This window comes from Peromyscus eremicus, chromosome 20 (assembly GCF_949786415.1).
Source record: "Peromyscus eremicus chromosome 20, PerEre_H2_v1, whole genome shotgun sequence".
NCBI classification, from domain to species: Eukaryota; Metazoa; Chordata; class Mammalia; order Rodentia; family Cricetidae; genus Peromyscus; species Peromyscus eremicus.
The window spans coordinates 19832382-19854219 of NC_081436.1; the positions used below are offsets into that span (position 1 = coordinate 19832382).

Here is a 21838-nt window from a genome sequence, read left to right on the forward strand (position 1 = left end):
GCAGAGGGACTCAGCACAAGCACCCCACCCAGAACTGGGAAATTTGGGACAATTCAAGGACACATAATGAGGGCATTTGGGAGGGGGCAGAGAAAGTGGCCGGCCCCTGAAGTCACAGCCACTGGTAGCTACATAGGGAGGGCACTGTTTTGGGGTCTGATGGGAATGGGCAAAGTTCCAGGTGGAGGCCCTGGTTGGTCTAGAAAGAGAATGGGCCAGGCCTGGGGGAGGTACTGAGCCCCAGAGGTGGGAGTCTGGCCTCCTCCCTTGGTGTTCCTTGTGCAGCACACCCCAACATCACAGGAGGTAGACAGGCTTCCTGTGAAGGGGACAAGGCAGTGCTGTGGAGCTGGGCATGGTGGCGCAGAGGCAGAGGCGGGCAGATCTCTGAGTTTGAGGCCAGCCTGGTCTACAGAGTGAGTTCCAGGACAGCCAGAGCTATGCAGAGAAACCCTGCGGCGGGTGGTGGTGGTGGTGGTGCTTATGGCCATTGGGTACAGGCAGGGTGCACAGGAATACGGACAGAGGCCACCCTTTCCCCCTCCACCATCTATATCCAGTGTTGTGACCACCCCCCAGTGGACCAAAGGGGAGGCCGGCTGGAAACAACACTTTATTGAACTCTCCACCTCAAGGAATCTAGTCCAGTAGATTCTGTGCCTCAAGGCTTCACAAACAGGGGTGTGGCCAGCACTCCCCCCACTGGTGGCCACAGGACCAGCCTACAGAGAGGAAGCAGGCAGGGGTCAAGAGAGGGGCCAGCCAGGCCTCAGGGGCATGTAGCCAGTAATGCCCCTGAGGTAGAGTGAATTCATTTGCCTTACAAAAACTCAGAAAACCTGTATGAAATCTCAGCACTATCCTGAGTTAAATATTAAAAAAAGGGGGGGGGGGGCTGTCAGAAAACACCACAGTTAGGGTGCCGGCACCTCTAGGGGGTGGTTGAGGGGCAGGGACCGGCCCTGCCCGCGCTGGGCTTCACTGAAGCTGCAAATGCAGGGCCTCGCCCAGCAGCAAGAGAACCAACAGCACCATGGGAAACAGCTGTCCTTGGGCCTGGTCAGGTGACACCTGTGGGACCAAGAGAGGGAGAGTGAGGCCCAGGGACCACCTGGAGTGAGGAGACAGCTCCTGGGGCCTGGGAACAAGCACCTAGGCACAAGTCCGGGATCTGGGACACGGTGTGAACATGGGCATTCAGCCAGTGGGGGTGAGCAGGGATGGCGGCCCTGAGACCGTGGCTGAGAGAGGGTCCGGTCTGCCAGAGGAAGGATCCCTGCAGCAGAGACCGGAAGGCACTGTTGAGTGTGTACTTGAACCTTCCTGAGTTCACCAGCCAGTCAAGCAGCTGCAGCACACGCTGAGGCTTCTGGGATGGGGCAGAAGTTGAAAGAGGTGGGAAAGAGGCTATAGAGAGGGGTGGGGACTGTGGTAAACCAGACAGTACAGCTGAGGAGCTGCTGGCTGCCCTATGGGCAGGGTCACATGTGGACTAGAGGCGTCAAGACTCTTACCCAGGTGCCAGGAGTCAGGACTCTCCAGGACCAAATGTTTTCCCTGAGGTTGGTGAGGCCACGAATCAGGCTCCTGAAAACGCCCCTGACACCCGTCTGGCTGTAGGTGACGGCGAGTCTGTAAGACATGGGATGGGCAAAGTGGTTATTGGAGCAGCAGACGCTGGAAGTCTACACGTGTGACCCATTACCGCATGGCTCACAGAGCCTCTGGGCCCCTCGGACACCTGCTCTCTCCACTAAGAAAGCCGTCTCTTCCCAGACTACTGGGTCTCTGCCCAGAACGGGCCACAAGGAGCATCCCCACTCTGAAGGCCCCCTGAGTAAGTCGCTACCTACACCTGTCCTCCTGGGAGACCAACCGAAGGGCTGCCTCTGGGGCCTGGCCCACACTGGGAGTTGGGACCTCTCAGGACCGTCCAGCTTGACGAGGGGCAACAGAAAGACCCTGGGTGATGCTTAATCAACTGCTAGGGCCAGAGGGGAGGTTGGGGGACCCAGGTGGCGGCTGGGAAGCAAAGGGTTTCAGGCTTGCCTGGGAGCTCCCACACTTCTTCCGTGGTTTGCAGGGTGCCCTTGGGGCCCAGTCCTGGGCTGGTTCTGGCTCTGCCTGCCCACGTGGGCAGCTGGTTACCTGTGCATGGCAATCCCAGGCAGCTGGGCCAGACGGGGGCTCCGCAGACACAGGTCCATCTCATCACCGATGTAGGCCAGCCTCAGGGCCACCTGGTTTCTGCAGGAAGGCACAGGGAAGTTTGGTGTGGTTATGCTGGGAGGCCATACCACCCACCCATCCCAGTTCCTGTGGGACTCAAGGCCCCGAGAGGGGAGGGGCAGTGGGATACTGGGGGCCAGCAGCAAACCTTCTTGGTGTCCCTTTAATCCGTGAGTACGCTTTGGAGTAAAGACCATTTCAAATGTGGCCCTCCCTGCAGGACAGGCCACAGGCTGAGACATCAGGCAGAGGGGCCAAGAGGGGACCTACTCCAGCCTGTACCCCATGTCCACCTTTTGTGGAACTCAGACACACATTAACGCTAGGAGTGTCTCATGAACCTGCCTGGAAGCCAGGGACAACTTACCCCAGAAAAACCATCACCCGACCTTTACCCTAGAAGATCTTGGGAGGGGGGCTCCCTGGTGGGCTTTGATGGTATCAGTGGATGGTAGAGTAGTGGGGGGTGCTCTAAGCCCCCTTCAGGGTCTCAGTTTATCTTCCTGCTCCGAGACCTGCCCCTGGTTCTCAGTGCTGAAATACTGTGTCTGCACCCTCTCCAGATGGAGAGTGGCTAACAGGCCCTTGTCTAACCACACTTGCTAAACCGAATTCCCAAGTTAGCCAGACGTGGTGGTGCATGCCTTCAATTTAAAGAAACTCTCAGGAACTGGCGAGATGGCTCAGCAGTTAATCAAAAGCACTTGTTGCTCTTGCAGAAGACCCAGGTTCGACTCCCAGCACCCATGTGGTTGTTTACAAGCATCTGTAACTCTAGTTCCAGGGAATCCAACACCCTCTTCTGAGTTCTGCAGGCACCAGGAGTGTACTCAGTGCACAGACATACGTGCAGGCGAGCACTCGGGCACATAAAATAAATCTTAAAAATTGTGAAAATTCTCTAGCGAAATGGGAGACACATATGTGTGCATGGTGAACGCATGCACACTGTACTGGCTGGTTTTGTGTCGACTTGACACAAGCTAGAGTCATCAGAGAGGAAGGAGCCTCAGTTGAGGAAATGCCTCTATAAGATCCAGCTATAAGGCATTTTCTCAATTAGTGATCAGTGGGGAAGGGCCCAGGCCATGGTGGGCACTGCCATCCCTGGGCTACTGATCCTGGGTTCTATAAGAAAGCAGCTTGAGCAAGCCATATGAAGCAAGCCAGTAAGCAGCACCCCTCCACGGCCTCTGCATCAGCTCCTGCCTCCAGGATCCTGCCCTGTTTGAGTTCCTGTCCTGACTTCCTTCAGTGATGAAGAGCAATGCTAAAGTGTAAGCCTTATAAACTCTTTCCTCCCCAAGGTCATGGTGTTCCACTGCATTAATAGAAACCCTAACTAAGACATATACACACCGAAACCGGCCTGATTAAGCCCTTTCTGGGGTTTGCCCAAACATTCCACCCCAGTGACTCAGCAGCTCACTGGAAAGTCCCTGCAGAGGGGATCTTAGGGGCCATCTGCCCCACCCAGCACAGCCCTGGCTATCTGCACCACTGACCCAGTGTCCCGGGTCTACTCCTGATTCTGATGGTAAGAAGAGTGTGAAGAGCCTGGAAGGTGGTCCAGCAACCAAGTTGGGATGTTTGGGTTCCACTTATACCCTGGGAGACCCCAGGAAAACACTCACTCGGGAATGGAGCAGGAAGTGAGAAGACAGGCATCCAAATAGCCCCATCTTAGTTCCACAGCCAGAGTAACAGAACCCAGAAGCTGAGGGTACACATGCAGAGGCTGTGCTGACCTGCCTGTGTGCAGAAGAACGTGGCCTGATCAGTATGGCTGCTCTCTGCTGCGAAACGAGTGGTGGGTCTCACAGCCTGAGCAGGGAGGGACCTTGCCTTCCCTATCTGGATATAACCCACCAACAGACATGCCCCCTCCTAGTGAAGCCAGCTGGCCCAGGTTGCAGTGTGCTGGTCCTGAGGGAGCCCTGTTCTCTCCCACCCTGCCTCCTCAACACCCACCCCCCCACTCCTGCTCTATACAGAAGGTGCTGTTTCAACCCATGTCCAGAGGAGGGCGCTGGTCAGCGGGCCCCACCTGTCCTCCAGGCACTCCACGAGGTCCAAGTCTCTCACAGGACTAATGTTTTCTTCCTCCACAGGCTCCTTCATGCTGGGAGCCCCAGGAGCCACTGGAGGTCGGGGGACCTGGTCATGCAAGACAGTCTTGATGAGGTCTCTGGCCATGAGTCTTGCCTCCGACATGTCTTCTGTGGGATAAAATAGACCGAGTGTGACTAGATTCCTCGAACTGTGCGCTGGGGGCAACACCAGACCAAAGTACGCACTTGGGGGGACTGCACGGCCTTGAAATCTGAATGTTCCTGACCCTCCTCTGCCCCTGGAATGAGTCCCAGAAACCAGAGCTGCCATCACCAAGGTCATTCACACAAGCCGGACTACCTCTCCCAAGGCAAGCCATAAAGCCTCTAGTCCCTCTGTCCCTGTCCCTTGAAGACCAGGAAGCCCCAAGAATCCGAACAGACTCCTCACTGCTCCCACCCCAGTCTGTCACAAGAGTGTGCAGTACTCTTTGTCCAGCTCTGCACACACTGCCCAGTCACCAGACCTGAGCATCAAACCCAGTTTCTCCAAGAGCTGAGAGGAAGTATGAACCATGAAGTGCTCGTCTTCACCATGCAAACGCAAGGACCAGACTTAGGATCTCAGAACCCAAGGCTGGGCTCAGTGCCGCATGCCTAGAACCCCAGTGCTGGGGAGCTGGAAACGGGAGGGCTCCCTGGGACTTGCTGACCAGCCATCTCCGCTTCATCAAGGAGCCCCGGGTTCCAGATCCTGTCTCTGGGCTGGAGGCAGGGCTCAAGTCATTCAGAATGTGTACTACTCTTGCAGAGGCCCAGAGTTCGATTCCCAGCATCCACATTATCAGCTCACAACCACTTATAACCCCAGTTCCAGGAGACCAGAAGCCCCCTTTTACCCTCTAAGGGCACCCATATCTATCATGCACATACCCACACCCCCCAACACACACACAATTACAAATAAATCTTAGGGGAAAAAACTCAAGGTGGAAAGCTTCTGACAGACAGCACTCAATATTGACTTCTGGCCTCCACATACATGCACGCACATGTATACACACACATGTGCATGCACAACCCCACACAGCAGTCATACACACATAATTTCCCCCACGTCTCCAGGTCTTCATGTGTAAAGGCTCCCCTGAGATGGAAAAAGTGAAGTCACTTTCCTTTCTCTGTCTGTGATAGGGACATGGGCCATGACCCCTGTAATGGGGGAAGATGTCTGACTTTGCTGCCCTACACCTAAGAAGAACCTTCTTGCCTCAGTGGCCGTTCCTTCTGAGCTGTTCAAACCATCCTCCAGTTCTGCAGCCTCAGCAGCTTCTGAGTCCTGCTCTACACAGACTGTGTGTCTTAGCACATCACCAAGACCTGGGGCTCTGGCTGTTCCCTACTGTAAGTATGAGGGCGCCCAGCTCTGTTCCTCGGGACAGAGGAAAGTCAGGCACCCTGCCCACGAAGGGACTGAAGCGAGTTCCCGGGGTGAGCGACTCCTCAGCCACGCGAAGAGCACACCTAGCCGGTTCTGTTGCTTTTGTCCTGGGGACAGAACTTGAACCTTGTGCAAGATCAGATCGGGTAGACAGTGGGGCGGTGGTGGCGCACGCCTTTGATCCCAGCACTGGGAGGCAGAGGCAGGCGGATCTCTGTGAGTTGAGGCCAGCCTGGTCTACAGAGCGAGTTCCAGGACAGCCAGGGCTCCACAGAGAAACCCTGTCTTGAGAAACAACAACAAAAGGTAGACTAGACAGTGTGCTGCCCCTGGACTGCAGCTCCAGCCTCACACTCTTCACTTGTTTTGTGTCATTTTTGTTTGTTTCAGTGTGTGTGGATGGTAGAAGGGGGCACACATAGAGGGCAGAAGACAGCTCCATGGAGTGAGTTCTCTCCTTCCATCCTCACACAGCTTCTAGAAATCAAACTCGGGTCTCCAGGTCTGCAGAGCAAGCATCTTACCCTCTGGGCCGTCTCTCTCGAGCCTTCAACACCCCCCACCCCACTTTTCTTGAGATAAGGCTTCTCTGCATAGCCCTGGCTGTCCTGGAACTTGCTCTGTAGACCAGGCTGGCCTTGAACTCAGAGATCTGCCTGCTTTTGCCTCCTGAATTCGAGGCTTAAAGGGGTGTGCCACTATGCCCCCCCTTTCATGTCTACTATTACTCTCGACTAATAAAGGCAAATGGGCAAAATAAGACGAGAATTCTCCATGATCCCACAATCCCTTGCTGGCTAGTCTTTCCTCTAAACACATCTGTAGCCATATATGCATCTTCAAGACTCAGGTGGCTCCTGACAGAGGCTTCACTTTACTCCCTCACTACCCCTCAACTTTTTTTTTTCAAGACAGAGTTTCTCTGTGTAGCCCTGGCTATCCTGGAACTCACTCTGTAGACCAGGATGGCCTCGAACTCACAGAGATCCGCCTGCCTCTGCCTCCCGAGTGCTGGAATTAAAGGCGCACGCCACCACCGCCCAGCTTCATCCCTCAACTTTTGCCCAGACAACTCTTCTGCACCCTCAGTCATGGGGCCCATCAAGACCCTCCTACACACTCCCTTGCCCAGCATCCCTTGCAGTGTTGGCCATGTGACCAAGTTTGGCCCGTGAGGTCTCAGAGAAGTTGGACACAGGATTAGAAGAAAGGGTGCAGGGGTCAGGCTCGTGTCACCGGGACCCAGGACACAAACACCACTGCCTGAACCTTTGCAGGCCATGCTGCACCAGGTGGAACTTTCTGCCACCGCCACAGCGTCCCCATGTCTGAAGAATGCCACTGTCCTGGGACAAGGAGTATTACTGGCAACAAGGGTCTTTCACACAGGACAGCCACATCTTGCCCCTAAAACTGGTATAACAGGACCCTGTGTGTTTGGAACTGGGATTATCTTATATTTTCTATCCAAAGAAAGATATGTGATTACCCCCAGAGACCTTCTCTGCCTTATCAGTAGTAGGGTTCATAGTCTATGTGATGAAGAAACATGGTATCTCTACTAGAGAATTCTGATAAACTTTTTCGTTTTTGTTTCTCTGTGTAGTCCTGGCCGTCCTGGAACTCGCTCTGTAGACCAGGCTGGCCTCAAACTCAGGGATCTGCCTGCTTCTGCTTCCCGAGTACTGGGATTAAAGGTGAGTGCCACCACTGCCCAGCTTATTGATAAGCTTAAGGAATATAGAATTGCTGAACTAGAAGTAAAGCTGTCGATCATCAAGCTAATCCTGGATCCAGTTTACAGGGAGAAGGTACAGCAGGCACTGGTTCAGAAGCACCATTACCTCTTTGACACGGCCTTGGAGGTCACCTACCGGGAACAGCTACACAGAACGTGTACGGAGGTAAAGAGTCGCCAGGACTACCATATCTCTGTACAGGAGATGATGTGCGTGCAGCATGTGGTGCAGAGCATCTCTGCATGGCAGGAAAGGGAGACAGCTGCCCAGTGCATTGTGGGTCTAAAAGCCGCTTGAAAAGAAGGCTCAAGGGCAGCCAGCTGTGTGAACGTATCTACCTCAACTGAGACAGGGGGAGAGAGTTAACTAAAGGGGAACTAGTCTGCGTGACGAACTCTTCTGTATGCCATCTATTGAAATTACAGTGTACGCTTCCTAAGACACGCTCGAGGCTCACTTAGTGGCTTAAACGCACTGGCCAGTCAGCAGGTCTCTCTGCTCCTTGCTCTGCATCTGGAATTGCCTAGTGACTGCTCTTGCATAAGCAATTGGCAGCAACTTGCTGCCCGACTGAAATGAACAAGTTATGAATTTGTAAGTAGTTATACCACCTTGCAATGAAGTGACAATTCAAACAGAAGCAAAAAAAAAAAAAGGAAAGGAACGGTCCAGACCAGGGGGCAGCTTCCCTCCTGAGGCAGGAGGATCTCTCTGAGTTCGAGGCCAGCCTGATCTACAAAATGAATTCCAGGACAACCAGGGCTATGCAGAGAAATCTTGTCTTGAAAATCCACAAAATAAAGGAAGTCGGGAGCAATGAGCGGCCCTAACTAAGAATCCAAAAGTCAAAACTCTGAGCCCCAACATCATATCACATCACATGTGTGATGTCTCAGAGTATGGGAACTTTATCCCACGCACAGACTCACTTAATATTCCATATAAATTACCTTCACCTCATACGTGAAAGTGCATAGGAGAATTACCTGAATTTCATGAGCAGAGTCTGACCTCATCCCCAAGTTAGCTCTTTTGTATGCATGCATGTGTGTACATGCATGCATGTGTGTGTGTGTGTGTGTGTGTGTGTACATGCATGTGTGTGTGTACAAGTGTGCATGAAAAGGCCAGAAGTCAATGTTGGTGACTTCCTTGATTGCCTGCCCTCCACCTTATTTTTTGAGACAGAGTCCTTCACTTGGACCTGGAGTCGTTTCTGCTAGCCTGGCTGGACAGCAAGCCCCAGGGATCCCCCTTTCTCTGCTACCCCTGCACTAGGATTGCAGGGCTTGCACAGCCAGGCTTGGCTTTCGGTGTCGGTGCCGAGGATACCAACAGCCATCTCCCGAGCCCCAGCCCTCAATGTATTTCATTATATATAAGCAGATGGTATCTCAAATCCAAAACACTCTGGTGCCCATCCCGAGACTGTACAAAGGTCATGCTGGCGGCTTGAGCCTGCTTCCCTATCCTGCACTAGGCTGTGTCCAGAGTGTGGAGATTCTCTTATTTCACCTCCCAACAACCGAGTGAGGGGCAGAGCACTTGCCTGGCATTCACAAGACCCTGGTTCATCTCCAGCAACCTAAATGTGATTTTCCCATCAAAGAGAACACCAGGTCTTGGAAAAGTTCATTGCCTGAGCTGAGAATGGACAGTGACCCAAGACTTCCCATCCCTAGGCAAGGCAGACCAGTGTCCACTATAAAGTGGACTGACTGCAGGCACACAGCCATCCTCCTGAGGACACCCGAGGCTAAACACCGAAGCGTCCCGCTGATCACTCCCTGCGCTTAAGGAAGAGATGGCTAGAAGCCTAGGCACTCCGGGGACTAGAACATAAGTTGGGACCCTCCAAGTATCTCAGGGCTGACTTGAGACAGATGACTGTCAGCAATGCACCCCAAATGCATGTGATCCTGGAGCCGAGTGCACACGAGGTGACATCATCAGCTACCACAGCAGGTATGGGGGTGTGGTGAGCTCCGGGCTTTGAGAAGCCATATAAGGACAGCATTGTTCTTCCTTCCAGAAGTGGAAAAAGAATACACGTCCAGAGTTTCTGTCTCAACAAAGAGGTGGCTGTCTCCCCTCCTAAGAGGAAGGCACAGGGGAGGTTGACATCTGTTCCCGACGACAGCTCAAGTCTCACAGGAGCCCGGCTGCAAGGTCGATAAGCGTAAACACAGCCACAGCAGCCGCACCTGCCAGGCAACACCTTTGCCTGGAGGTAGAAGCTGTGAGCTGCAGTGGGAGGGAGGGGGCCCCACCTGCTCAGAGCACCTGCAGGCAGACTGTAAGGTGGGAGAAAGCCCCTACCCCCACCAACACCAGGCCATGACCTGGGGAAGGAGCCAGGCAAGGTCACCTGGCGTCACCCACGTGTTCACCCAGGTACCTCAAAACTCTTGACACATTTGTCCCAGGGAGTACTTGGCAGCAGTTAAAAAACAAAAAGGGAGATCAAGGATTTGCAATATAGAGATACCAGCAGGTCTTTAGCTAGCTTGGCTCGAAGCCACTCAGAGCCCCGATGGGCCATGACAGGACAGGCCCTTTCCCAGACTCAACTTGCATTTCATAGGAGCCATTTCCTGGCCAGCAGCCAGCAATGTCGCCCTCTCCTAGGGGCGGCCTGACCTCCCTGACCATGTCACTGTACTGCCACTTTACTGAAAGGCAGAGAGAATACCATGCTCACACAGAAGGCAGGAGGCGGAGGTGGAAGCCACAGATGTCCTACACTCGGGTCTCTGAGGCAAGGGCAATACTCAGCATGAACAACTAGGGAGTCCCTCCCTTCCCGCTAAACCTCCTTCAACAAGTCAGCCGGTATGTGTGTCTATACCACGTCAGGCCACTCATGGTCCTGTGCAATGTCAGAGTGGACTGACAGGGGTCATACGCAAAAATCACTAGCTCCACACACTAGACAAAAATGACGTCACTGATCATGGTGCTCGCTTTTAATCCCAGCACTCGGGAGGCAGAGGCAGGAGGATCTCTGTGAGTTTGGTCTGGCCAGCCTGGTTTATGTATAGTGAGATCTAGGCCAGCCAGGGTTACACAGGGAGACCCTGTCTCAAAAACAAAAACAGAAAAAAAAGGAAGGAAAGAAGGAAAGGAAGGTTTCAGGTCAAGCTATCCTTGTAAAATCTTCATACAGAAACTCTCCAACTCCTACACAGAGAAGCAGGGTGTCAGCACCAGCCATAATCCCCCCACTCAGGAGGTGAAGGCAGGAAGATCAAGAGTTTAAGGCCGGCCTGGTCTACAGAGCAAGTTAAAAGACATCCTGAGCTACCTGAGGCTTCATCTCAAAACACTAAAAAGAAAATAAGAAATAAATCACATTAAAGATGCAGATAAAGAGAGACACGACCTTGCTTATGGCCAAGACGTTGTGGAGTGGTACAGACTAGAAGCAGTATGTGCAAATGTGTGTGTGTGTGCGTGTGCGTGTGCGTGTGTGTGTGTGTGTGTGTGTGTGTGTGTGTGTTGAGTGGTCCTTATAAAACTGTGTCCAGAACCTCGCTGCCCGCAGGCTCAGGCCGGGGTGACTCAGCATGCAAAGCCATTTCCCTGGGAAAATAGACCCGGCCCTCATTTGCATCTGTCCCCTCCTCCTCTTCCTTGTCTCCCCAAACCCAGCCTCCACCTCTCCACTTTCACCTCCACACCGGGCTGTCTCCACCTCAGAGCAGACCCTGTTCCCAACCTGCTCCCAGGCAGGGGCCACAGTGGGATGGAACTTCAGCCTTGAAGCTGGACACCTGGCCTTCGCCTTGATCCTCTGTCCTGACAGCCTGATTTCCCAGCATCCCCAGCACCTGATGGCTGCTGACACAGAGAACAGGCTTTACTGGAGGGTCAGGCATCTGTCTGTCTTCCTTCAAACCCTCTTGGACTCCTCTGCTCTTACATCTTGATGGGCCTGGGACAGACCCCATTCTTATCTAAGTTTCCATCCTAACCCCAACGCTCACCTTTCCCATCCTTGGGACTCAGTTTCCCTACCTGCTGTTGAGTGGAGACAATGCAGCCACACTGCTGGGGCTCCTTGTCCAGGCAAAAGTCCCACAGCTTGACCCTGTTAGAACTTGATGGGTGTGTGAGCGAGGCTTAGTTCTGTGTGTGGATTAGTTCCTTCTGTGTCCAGTGTAACCCGTCCGACACCATCAGAAATCAGCTCGTCTAAGCCTTTCCCATGAGCCTCTGTGTCCACCCAAGGTCAAGAATCAGAATGGAGCCGGGCGGTGGTGGCGCACGCCTTTAATCCCAGCACTTGGGAGGCAGAGCCAGGCGGATCTCTGTGAGTTCGAGGCCAGCCTGGGCTACCAAGTGAGTTCCAGGAAAAGGCGCAAAGCTACACAGAGAAACCCTGTCTCGAAAAACAAAAAAAAAAAACAAAACAAAACAAAACAAAACAAAAAAAAAAGAATCAGAATGGAGAGGGCAAACAGATATGACCCTGAGGCTGAGTAGAGCCCCCTGGTTCTTGAAGTGGCAATGCCCTGCTGTCAATCATCCTGCCAGCCCCGCCCCCACCCTGGCCACACTGTCTCTGGTAGATCTCCCCCAGGCAGAAGCCACAACTGTGGATCCCTAAACTCCGAGCGCCATGCTACAAGCACTAGAGGGTCTTCCTTCAGTCAGCCACCCAGTCTTGGCCCCTTCCCTGACCACACCCAGAAATCTTGAGCTGGGACATGCTATGACGCTGGACCTTTGCGAATGCAGTGCCCATCACCTGGGCATTCTCAGGAAACTGGCCGTTCCTATGGGTCAGGAAGAGCTGAGCCCAGGCATCACATTCCCGGACACTAGGAGTTCACAGCCGTTCTCTGCCTCCCTTTTCCTTCTACCCAGCTGTACTAGACAATGGTGTTTCCTTGGCAGTTTAGACCATGGAAACAGGCTGCTGGGTGTCCTTGGGCAGATTAGTAAACCTGTCTGAGCCTCGTTTCTTCTCACTTCTAGACTGGAGATACTGTAGTGGGGGCCAGTGATCCAATCCATGTTGATGGACCTGGTAGAGAGGGAGCAGCTGAAAAACAGGACTATTAGTTTGTGTGTCCCACGACATGGAGCAGGTGTTTGCTGAGTGAATAAATGAAGGCCAGGTATTCCCAGAAGACCCAGCATGACCCCGGGAAACTGCACTGGTTTTCATCATCTAGACTGTTCGTTTGTTTTTGTTTTTCTTCCAACAACTTTACAGATGAGTACTGGAATCCTTCAGTGAAAGGAGAACACACCTATCTATGTCCCCGCCCAGGCTGCAGCCCACAGTGACCTTACTACTCAGTCATGGTAGAAGAACCTGCTGCCATGCGTGTCGGGATGCAAATCTAAATGCTGGTCATGCCATGCCACAGCTTAGATGGACAATGCAGTGAGCTTCATGGGCCAGCCTGTGTTTGGTGACTCCCCCCATGCCCTCAGCTGTGGCCACAGGCTCCTCTGGGAAACAAGGCATGCTCCTCCCTCCCAGGAGTAAAGACAGACTTGGCCAGTGTGGCCCTGCAGACATTGGGGCTTCAGTCCCCGGCAGAGACTTCCATGCTACATCTTATCCGGTGCCCCCGACACAAGCAGGCAGGACCCTGCTGCCCACCTCACAGATGTTCAAACTAAGAGCAGATGGGACCAGTCTGGGGCCCCAAAGTCACCTGGGTGGATGTAGCTGGGTGGGACCAGCTGGACATCCCTGGTCTTCACCATCAGAGCTCCTTGCTGCCCTTCCCAGGCACTGACCCAGCCCTGGACCGTGAAGCTGGAATGTCACAAAGTGCCAGGAGCATGCCCAACTTGGGAAAAGTACTGAACTTATGGACAGACAGACCTAGGCTCCAATCCCTACTCTGCCCCTGCTTTGTGACCACAGACCAGTCACCTAAACTCTCTGGACCCAACTGACACCAGTGCCACCCCAGGGCTGCGAAGGAGATGAGATCACACACACACACACACACACACACACACACACACACACACACACACACACTGTTGCCCACTTCCTGTCACCACACAGGGCCACCATTAAAGCTGGGCCATTGAATGGCAGACTCAGAAGGTAGCTAGAAACACAGCCAGCAAATGGCCAGTGCCCCCATACTCTACTCTGAACAGGTAAGTTCCTTCTCTCAGGAGGGATCAATGGACAGCTACCAAAGTTGCACGCACACATTCTGACCTGTGGGTATGTGTGCCATGTGACCCTGGAGGCACCCAGCAGTCCTGGAGTAAATGTGTGTGTGTGTGTGTGTGTGTGTGTGTGTGTGTGTGTGTGTGATCTCATCTCCTTCGCAGCCCTGGGGTGGTACTGGTGTCAGTTGGGTCCAGAGAGTTTAGGTGACTGGTCTGTGGTCACAAAGCAGGGGCAGAGCAGGGATTGGAGCCTAGGTCTGTCTGTCCATAAGTTCAGTACTTTTCCCAAGTTGGGCAATGAGTTCAATTCTCGGCATCTGTACAAAAGCCTTGTATGACGGTGCTTAGCCGGACTCCTGACAGAGACAGGAGGATCGCTGGGGCTCACTGCTCAGCCAGTCTAGCCAAACTGGTGAACTCCAGGTTCAGTGAGAGATTGTGTTCCCCAAAATCTAGGGAGTGACTGAGGAAGACACCCATCACTGACCTCTGACCTCCACACACCTGCCCACACACATACACACACAGGACACAGACAGATACACCTACTAGCACAAACTTCCCTCTCAAAGGAGGAGGGATAGCAGGAGGGGGGCGCATAGTAGCCATAGGAGAGGCCTGGCATTTTTTAACCACAGATGTGTCTGTCATCTTGCAGTCTGACTCTGTGGCTGGCAACACCCATTCACAGAAGAAATGAAAACTTTTGTTAATGGCTCAAACTGGTGGGAAATAGAGATGTTTGCCTTAAAGGTTTTTTGTTTTGTTTTGTTTTGCTTTTGTACCAAGGACCTCAGTGCAGCCCCCAATCCTCCTGCAGGGAAGCCATACTCAGGACCCCTTTTTCCCCAGGAACCTGCAGATGTCCAAAACAGCTTGCTGGGGGTAGGATGGGCTGGGCCGGGCTCACTTCCCAGCAGTGACAGAGAAACAGTGGAAAAGGAAGGAAGACAGGGAGGAGAGAGAAAGGAAGGGGCGTGAAAAGGGACACTCGTGTCTGTGGGTGTTGTCCAACAACTTGGAAAGTGGTGGTCTGGAAGTAACCCCGCAAGTTCAGCCCCGGTCTCCGCTGCATGTCACCACCAACCTCAGTGCTACCCCTGAGCAAAGATGCCGTGAGATTTCTTCTTGTTCTGTGTGTTTTAACTGCATGTATGTGTGCGTATGTGCACCTCCTGGGTGCAATGCCCGTGCAGGCCTGAAGAGGGCATTGGGCCCCTTGGAACTGGAGTTACAAGTGGTTGTGAGTGGCCTACATTTCACAGATCACGGAAATGTTCATCATTGTCTGTAAATGGAACCTCATGGAAGGGAGATCTACAAGCAAACCTTTGACTAAAGCATGATTGACAGGTAATGGGGAGCAGTCCAAGGACCTCAGTGCAGCCCCCAATCCCCCTGCAGGGAAGCCATACTCAGGACCCCTTTTTCCCAGGAACCTGCAGATGTCCAAAATAGCTTGCTGGGGGTAGGATGGGCTGGTATACAGACAATGTAAACTTTTCTTTTTCAGACCTGTGTTTCAAGGCTGGTCTTGAACTCAAAAGTAACTTAGGCCGGGCGGTGGTGGCGCACGCCTTTAATCCCAGCACTCGGGAGGCAGAGCCAGGTGGATCTCTGTGAGTTCGGGGCCAGCCTGGGCTACCAAGTGAGTCCCAGGAAAGGCGCAAAGCTACACAGAGAAACCCTGTCTCGAAAAACCAAAAAAAAAAAAAAAAGTAACTTAGGATGACCTTGAACTTCTGATCCTCCTGCCTCTGCCTCCCGAGTGCTGAGACTCCAGACACACTCTATTATGTCCAGTTTGATTCAGTACTGGGGAAAGACCCCAGAGCTGGATGGATGCTAGGCAAGCACTCTACCAACTGAGCCATATCCTCAGCCCCAAGTTTAAAGTTTGACAAAAAGCACTGAACTGCATATCATCCCTGACCCCAGCACTTAACTGCTCTAAGATCTTTAATTTGTCCCTGAGAATTGCAGGAAGACTCATAAGGACATTCGGCTGTGTATAGGAGGAAATGCCCACCTGGGTTCTGTTTCCTTCTCTATCCTTCTGGCCGGGCACATGTATTGGTGGAAACTCCCTTGTGAAGAACAGTCCTCTGGACCCCTGGGCTCTGTGTGACTTTGGACAGATCCTTTAGGCTTCCTAGACCCTGAATTCTTCATCAGAGAAGAGAGGCTCGAGGTATGTTTGCCTGGTTAATCCTCTCTGAGAATACTGCAGTCTGGGGCCCCAACTCCATGGTAGAACAACTGGCCAGTACATGCAAGGCCCTGAGTTCCATCCTCAGCTCCACCAGAGAAAAATTCTAAAAAGTACTCCAACGGGCAGGGGAAGTATGATGACGTAACAATTCTCCTGACTGCGTCTGGATACACACACACACACACACACACACACACACACACACACACGGACGGACAGACACCAAACAGACAGAAATCTATGCTTTTCTGTCTCCATTAGAGAAAGACAGAATGACAAGCTACCATCTCCTCCTTCAGCTTCTAAATTCTTTCTGTGTTCTGGAATGCTCAAGCCCGAGCACAAAGCACCAGAATGTACTGGGCTCCTCCGGGAGGTGGACTCCATCCTCCCCTTTCCTTCTGATGGTGTTGAACTCTTACCCAAACCCTTTTACTAAGCCTTTAGCATCCCATGCTCCAGGTTGGCCAGGGGACCTGCTTGCTCCTCAGCCCTCCCGCCTCCAGGACAGAATTCAACTTCTCCTCACCCTGTTGTCCCAGCACCTTGCGTCAGCTGACCTGGATTGGGCACTTGGCCCTTTATGGCCTCAATAAATGTTTACCTGTCTGTCTGCCCAGAGAGAAGGCGTGACAGCATGTGGCAGCACACGGGGACAGGGCAGACAATGCCCTGTGTGGAGGACCCTAGAGTGAACATATACCCATGCTGGGCCATGGGGTCACTTGTTAAGGACAGGAGGAGAGCTTCTTTGGGGTGTGCCTTAAGAAGGAGAATGCACTCATTAATGGCCCACAGGAGGGAATGTCCTGTCCATACTGACCGACTCCTGCCAGCTGGGTCTAGTTACCATTTGTCCACACCTGAGAACTTCTTTGGCTGCACCAATGCACAGCTGGCCTTGTCCTGGTCCCCACATGGGGGTGCTTCTCCATTCCAGTCCCCTCCTCATGAATATTTCCTCTTCTGGAGAAAAAAAAACCCTTGCTCCATAGCCTAACTTCCACTGTCTCCAGCACACAGCCTTCCACCGGATAGTCCAGTGGGTTCTCCTTCACTGCCCTTCCCGGCACGGTAAGGCTCCTCTCAGGCAGAGTAACTGGGCACCAAGTTTTCTCCCATCTCCAGAAAAACAGGTTTGCTTGGCAGTGCCCAGAGGGTGTTTTGTATTGTCACAACCTAATGTTGACACTAGGTAAATCAGCTGCCCTTCTCCATGCCGCCCTGTGCCCTGGCCACCTCGCCCGCCCCTCTCCTGCCTGCCTCGAGGCTAACAAGAAACTTGGGCCGGGAATGTATTTGCTGACATTGTTCCCCTAAGGCTCGGCTTCAGCCAACCAAGGGCGGGACAAAGGAGGCGGCCACACATGTCCAGCCTGGACCCGCGGCTGGCTTCCTGGTGGCCACTACCAACAAAAGCCGGGCATCGTTTGGAACTTCCTTGAAACCGTTTCTGAATTGTTCTAGGCAGACAGCAAAACAGTGACTCTCTCGTGGGATCCACTCTGTCAGCCGCCAGGGAAGCAGGAGCCATCAATTGTCCGCGAACATAACTGACTCACTAAAAACAGGATGCTTTCCAGGGAGAGGGGGAAATACTGTCTGTGGCAGGGACAGCTTGAAGTCTCATGGGCCAATATGTCCTTCTAACTACCCCCTCCCTACCACGAAGAGAGAGGTGATGGAAAGGGAACGTAAGACAGGATGCCTGGCTGTACCATGTTTCTCTTCTTGTCTCCTGTACTCCAGGTTGGCCTCCAACTCAATATGCAGCCAAGAATGAATGATCCTGAACTTCTGCCCCTCCCGTTTCTTCCCAAGTGCTAGCATTGCTGCTGGTGGTGGTGGCACACCCCTTTAATTCCAGCACTCGGGAGGCAGAGGCAGGTGGATCTCTGTGAGTTCAAGGCCAGCCTGGTCTACAGAGTGAGTTCCAGGATGCTAGCATTACAGATGTTCACTGTCATCCCTGGTTCATTTGGTGCTGGGAGTTGAACCCAGGAATCTATGTGCATTATCCAGCCACTCTACCAACTGAACTACATCTCCAGTCCACGATCTCGGGTTTCTTTGCTTTCAGAGAACTCAGCAGTAATTTCATTACTGTGTGTTACCCACCTTACAGTGGTGGCCAGCAGGCAGGCAACCCCTCCATCCAGTGTTACTTATTCCAAGTCTCCAGGCTAGGACAGGTACCTGGAACCTACCACTTGATACTCCTTGTCTCACAGAGCCTGCAGGCTACCCTAAGTCAGGACACAATTACATGAGGTCATTTGAGACAGCCAAGGGTTTAGGACAGAGCAACCACGTAGTGCGATGACAGAAAGACAGACATGGGGGACTTCTCAGAGACGGTATCCATGAGCAAAGCCATCAAAAGGTGGAGATCCAGCTAGACACCCCCAGGGACTGGGCTGGATCACTCTGAGGATCTCTTATAAACCTCTCAGTGGTCAGGTGGTGGTGGCACACGCCTTTAGTGCCAGCACTCAGGAGGCAGGGATAGGCAGATCTCTTTGAGTTCGAGGCCAGCCTGGTTTACAAAGCAAGTTCCAGGACAGCCAGGGCTACACAAAGAATGCCTGTCTTGAAAAGCAAGCAAACAAACAACAACAAACCTCCCAGTGATTGAAGAAATGTCCCTACTAGAAAGGATCAACTGTGGCTGGGGTGTGGCTGAGCGTTGCTTAAAACACACAAAGCCCAGGGTCCTGGCCCCAGGACTGGAAACAAAACAAAAGGAAATTTTAAGTACTAACTAGGGGAGAGCTTAGAAGATTAGTTAAACGAGCTTGTCACCAAGTTGGAAAACGACACTCTGCATTTTCAAGCTTGGGCTCGAAGCCAGCATCCTCTGGCAAAGTACACATCGTAAGTTAAGAAAAATAAAAAAATAAGCATGGTGCCATAGGTCCATAACCCTCACATCTCAGAGGCAGGAGAATCATGAGTTCAAAGATAGCCTGGACTATAAAGTGTGGAGCCCTGTCTCCAAAATATAAAAGAGCAAAACCAAAGACAGCCTTTAAGACCTAACTGGAGAAACAGCAGCCAAGCTCAGCGTCAGCCCTGTGCCCTTGAAGCTCAGAAGGTGAAGGCACTGTGGTTAGGTGTGACCTGAGGGTCCCCAAGGCTTGGCATCTTGAAATTTAATCCCCATTATGAGGTATTTAGAGGGGGGACCTCAACCTCACTGTGTTTAGAGGAGGAACCTTTGGCAGGTGACTGAAACGAGACAAGGTTGTGAGTGTATACTGGCACCTTTCTAAGGAGACCCGGAAGTGTCACATACACATGCTCAAGGTGTGCCAGTCACCCAGTGTGTCCGGCGTCTCAACCCCACAGGAACTCACAATCGTGAGTCAAAAGAACGTCACTTCTTTATAACTCTGACTCCATCTGAGGCATTGTGTTACTGACAACAGAAAACAGACAAAGAGTCAACACTCAGGATGCAGAGGCAGGAGGATGGAAATGGAAGGCTAGCCTCGACTAGGGGCCAGGCAGTGGTGGCACACACCCCTAATCTCAACACTGGGGAGGGAGAGGCAGGTGGATCTCTGTGAATTCGAAGCCAGCCTGGTCTATAGAACAAATTCCAGGACAGCCAGGACTACATAAAGAAACCCTGTCTAGAGAAATAAAAAAGGGGTCCAGTTGGTAGTACTGGTCTAGTGTGCACAAAGCCGTGAGTTCCACCCGTAGCTCCAAATAAACTGGGTACAGTGAGGACACCTGGAACCCCAGGACTCAGGAGGTCAAGGTAAGAGGATCAGGTGTTTAAGACCATTCTCAGCTACATAGTGAGCTCAAGGCCAGCCTAGGCTACATGAGATACTGCCTCAAAACAAACAAAAAAGAAAGCCTCAAATCCTGGAGAACAAAGGGGGAGAAAATCGGCACTAAGGGAAAGCGAGACTGTGGGGAGGAGCAGGCACGGGAGGTCAGGAGTACACACCTGCCCCGTGCAGGACACTCTATCCAAAGCCAGCAACTGCCCCAGATGACCCTTCAGTGGATACTTGTAAAACAGCAACAATAAACATACAGAGTGCTGCTCCAGGGCCTCCTCCAAAACATGTCCGCACGGAGTGGAAGTCAAGGGAACAGCAGCATGGCTGAGTAGCTCAGTGGCCTCTTGGGTAGGGTTCCTTCCCACCAGGCTAGATGGGAATGGATTTCACCAACTCAACAAACCGAGGTGCAGAATGGTGTCAGAGCCTATGGGAAGCTATAGAGCCAGAAGTGACCACTGGGGAAGAAGCCTCAGTTTCTCTATCTGAAATGAGACCTCCTGCTCCTCAGAGGTTAGGTGATTCTTCTTCAGTCTAGAGCAAGGGTCACTGCTCCCCTCCCCAAGTAGGAACTTTGAGACTGGCCTTCTAGGAAGCTGCAGCTGGCTTAGTAAGTGTTACAAAAACAACAAACACCACCACCTTGCAGGGTGGCTCAGTGCCTTCAGAGCCCCAATTAGCAGCTTACAAAGCTACATGCATCTGCAAGACCACAGGGCTGGAGAGGACAGCAAGAGTGACACAAACACTGAGCCTCCAGTGCTAGTTCTGTCTGGTGACTCAGGGAAGCGCACGGGCGACCTTCCTGAGACCCCCTCACACCCCCCCCCATTATAAAGAGCACAAAGCAGGTGCCTCTGGGGTGTCCAGCCCACCAGGCCCCTGAGCCTGGGCTTGGGCAGGTGGCGAGGAGCTTCGGGGAAGTCCTGCTTTGGACTGCCCTAGTCACCTAAGAAAGCCCTTTTGCTGCCCCCTCGAAGACGTGCGTCCCCAGGTCCCAGCGAGGACAGATGCGAAACCCGGATTCGGGCGAAACCCGGATTCTGTCGGGGACAGGTGTAAACCACCATGTCGCCGCAGGGAGGGACGGTGCGAATCCCAGGATCCCCGAGGGAGGGACAGATGCGAATTCCCGGGTCCTCACGGGGACAGGTGCCGACGCCATCTTCCGCCTGCGGCCCGAGCTGAGCCTGGCCGCCCTACGCTGGCAGTGCCGCGCCCTGGTCGCGGCCGCACAGTGCAGAGACTCGATTCGCGCCTCCCCGGTAAGGTTTCGACACCGAGGGAGCGGCGACAGCGAGGGGCACTTGCTCACCATGTCCTGGGGCCGGGACGCAGGGGCCCACCCCATTGCACGGACGCGCGGCGGCGAGGCACGCGGACGCCGCTAGCACCTTCTAGGGTGGCAGCCACGGAGGGGACGTTTCGGAACCCGGACCATCGAGGGACTTGGACACCGGCCCCCAACCTTCCAGCCGTTTGGCCTGGGGCTGCCGGGCGCTTACCTGCCGGGCGCGCTGGCGTAGCGGCGGGCGAGCTGCCCGAACACCTCTCGGTCGGGACGGCGGTGGCAGAGTCGGGGGCGCTGGCCAGAGGCGGGTTAATGTGAGCGGCGGGCTGAGCCCTGATAGGTGGCCGCGCCCGCCCCGCCCCTCTCCCCTCCCGACCCGGCTTGGGATCCCCGGCCCCACCAAGTGGCTACCGAACCGCAGGAAGAGCGCCGCTAACTTGCAGACGTCTCTCCGTCGCCTGCGGGCCTGCCACGGTGTCCGCGACAGTGCGTCTGCGAGAGCGCGCTCCGCCGCCCGAGTATCCACAGACATCGCCGCTGGCCAGGTCTGCGTGTATCATCCAAACCCTAGCAAGGGCTGCCTGCTTGGTCCTCACAGTACTCCTAAGGGCTCGGTACTTTTTATCCTGACCACTTACCCACGGAGAAACGGAGGCTCAGGATGGACGACAGCTTGATTGATAAACGAGTGTGAAGCTAATGCTTAAAACGCCGCGCTCTTTAGGTCGCCCGCACTTGGGAGTTAGGTGTCTTTAAATCTTCACGAATGATGGAATTAGTCGTGAAGCCCATGGCTTCCTTGTGCTCCCGCCTGCTGCAAGCTTCCCGCTGCACCTCTCAGATTCCCCTTCCCCGTCTCCCCTCAGCTGGTCTCAGCGAAAGCTTAGGGTGATGGAGGGGATCGGTGGGAGGACAAATCTAGAGTTAC

General features: G+C 53.4%; 1 protein-coding gene and 1 pseudogene across 1 annotated transcript; one reads left to right on the forward strand and one right to left on the reverse strand.

The window, feature by feature from the left end:
- Positions 1-629: 629 nt before the first annotated feature.
- Positions 630-21229, reverse strand: Bik (BCL2 interacting killer). The gene is made up of 5 exons (XM_059247448.1): positions 21125-21229; positions 4277-4448; positions 2149-2247; positions 1515-1632; positions 630-1071 (listed from the first exon to the last, which is right to left on the reverse strand). Exons 2-5 carry the CDS (start codon positions 4441-4443, stop codon positions 979-981), a joined length of 477 nt encoding a protein of 158 aa, XP_059103431.1. The 5' UTR covers positions 4444-4448; positions 21125-21229; the 3' UTR covers positions 630-978.
- Positions 7002-7788, forward strand: LOC131896686 (ATP synthase F(0) complex subunit B1, mitochondrial-like; annotated as a pseudogene).
- Positions 21230-21838: the final 609 nt, after the last annotated feature.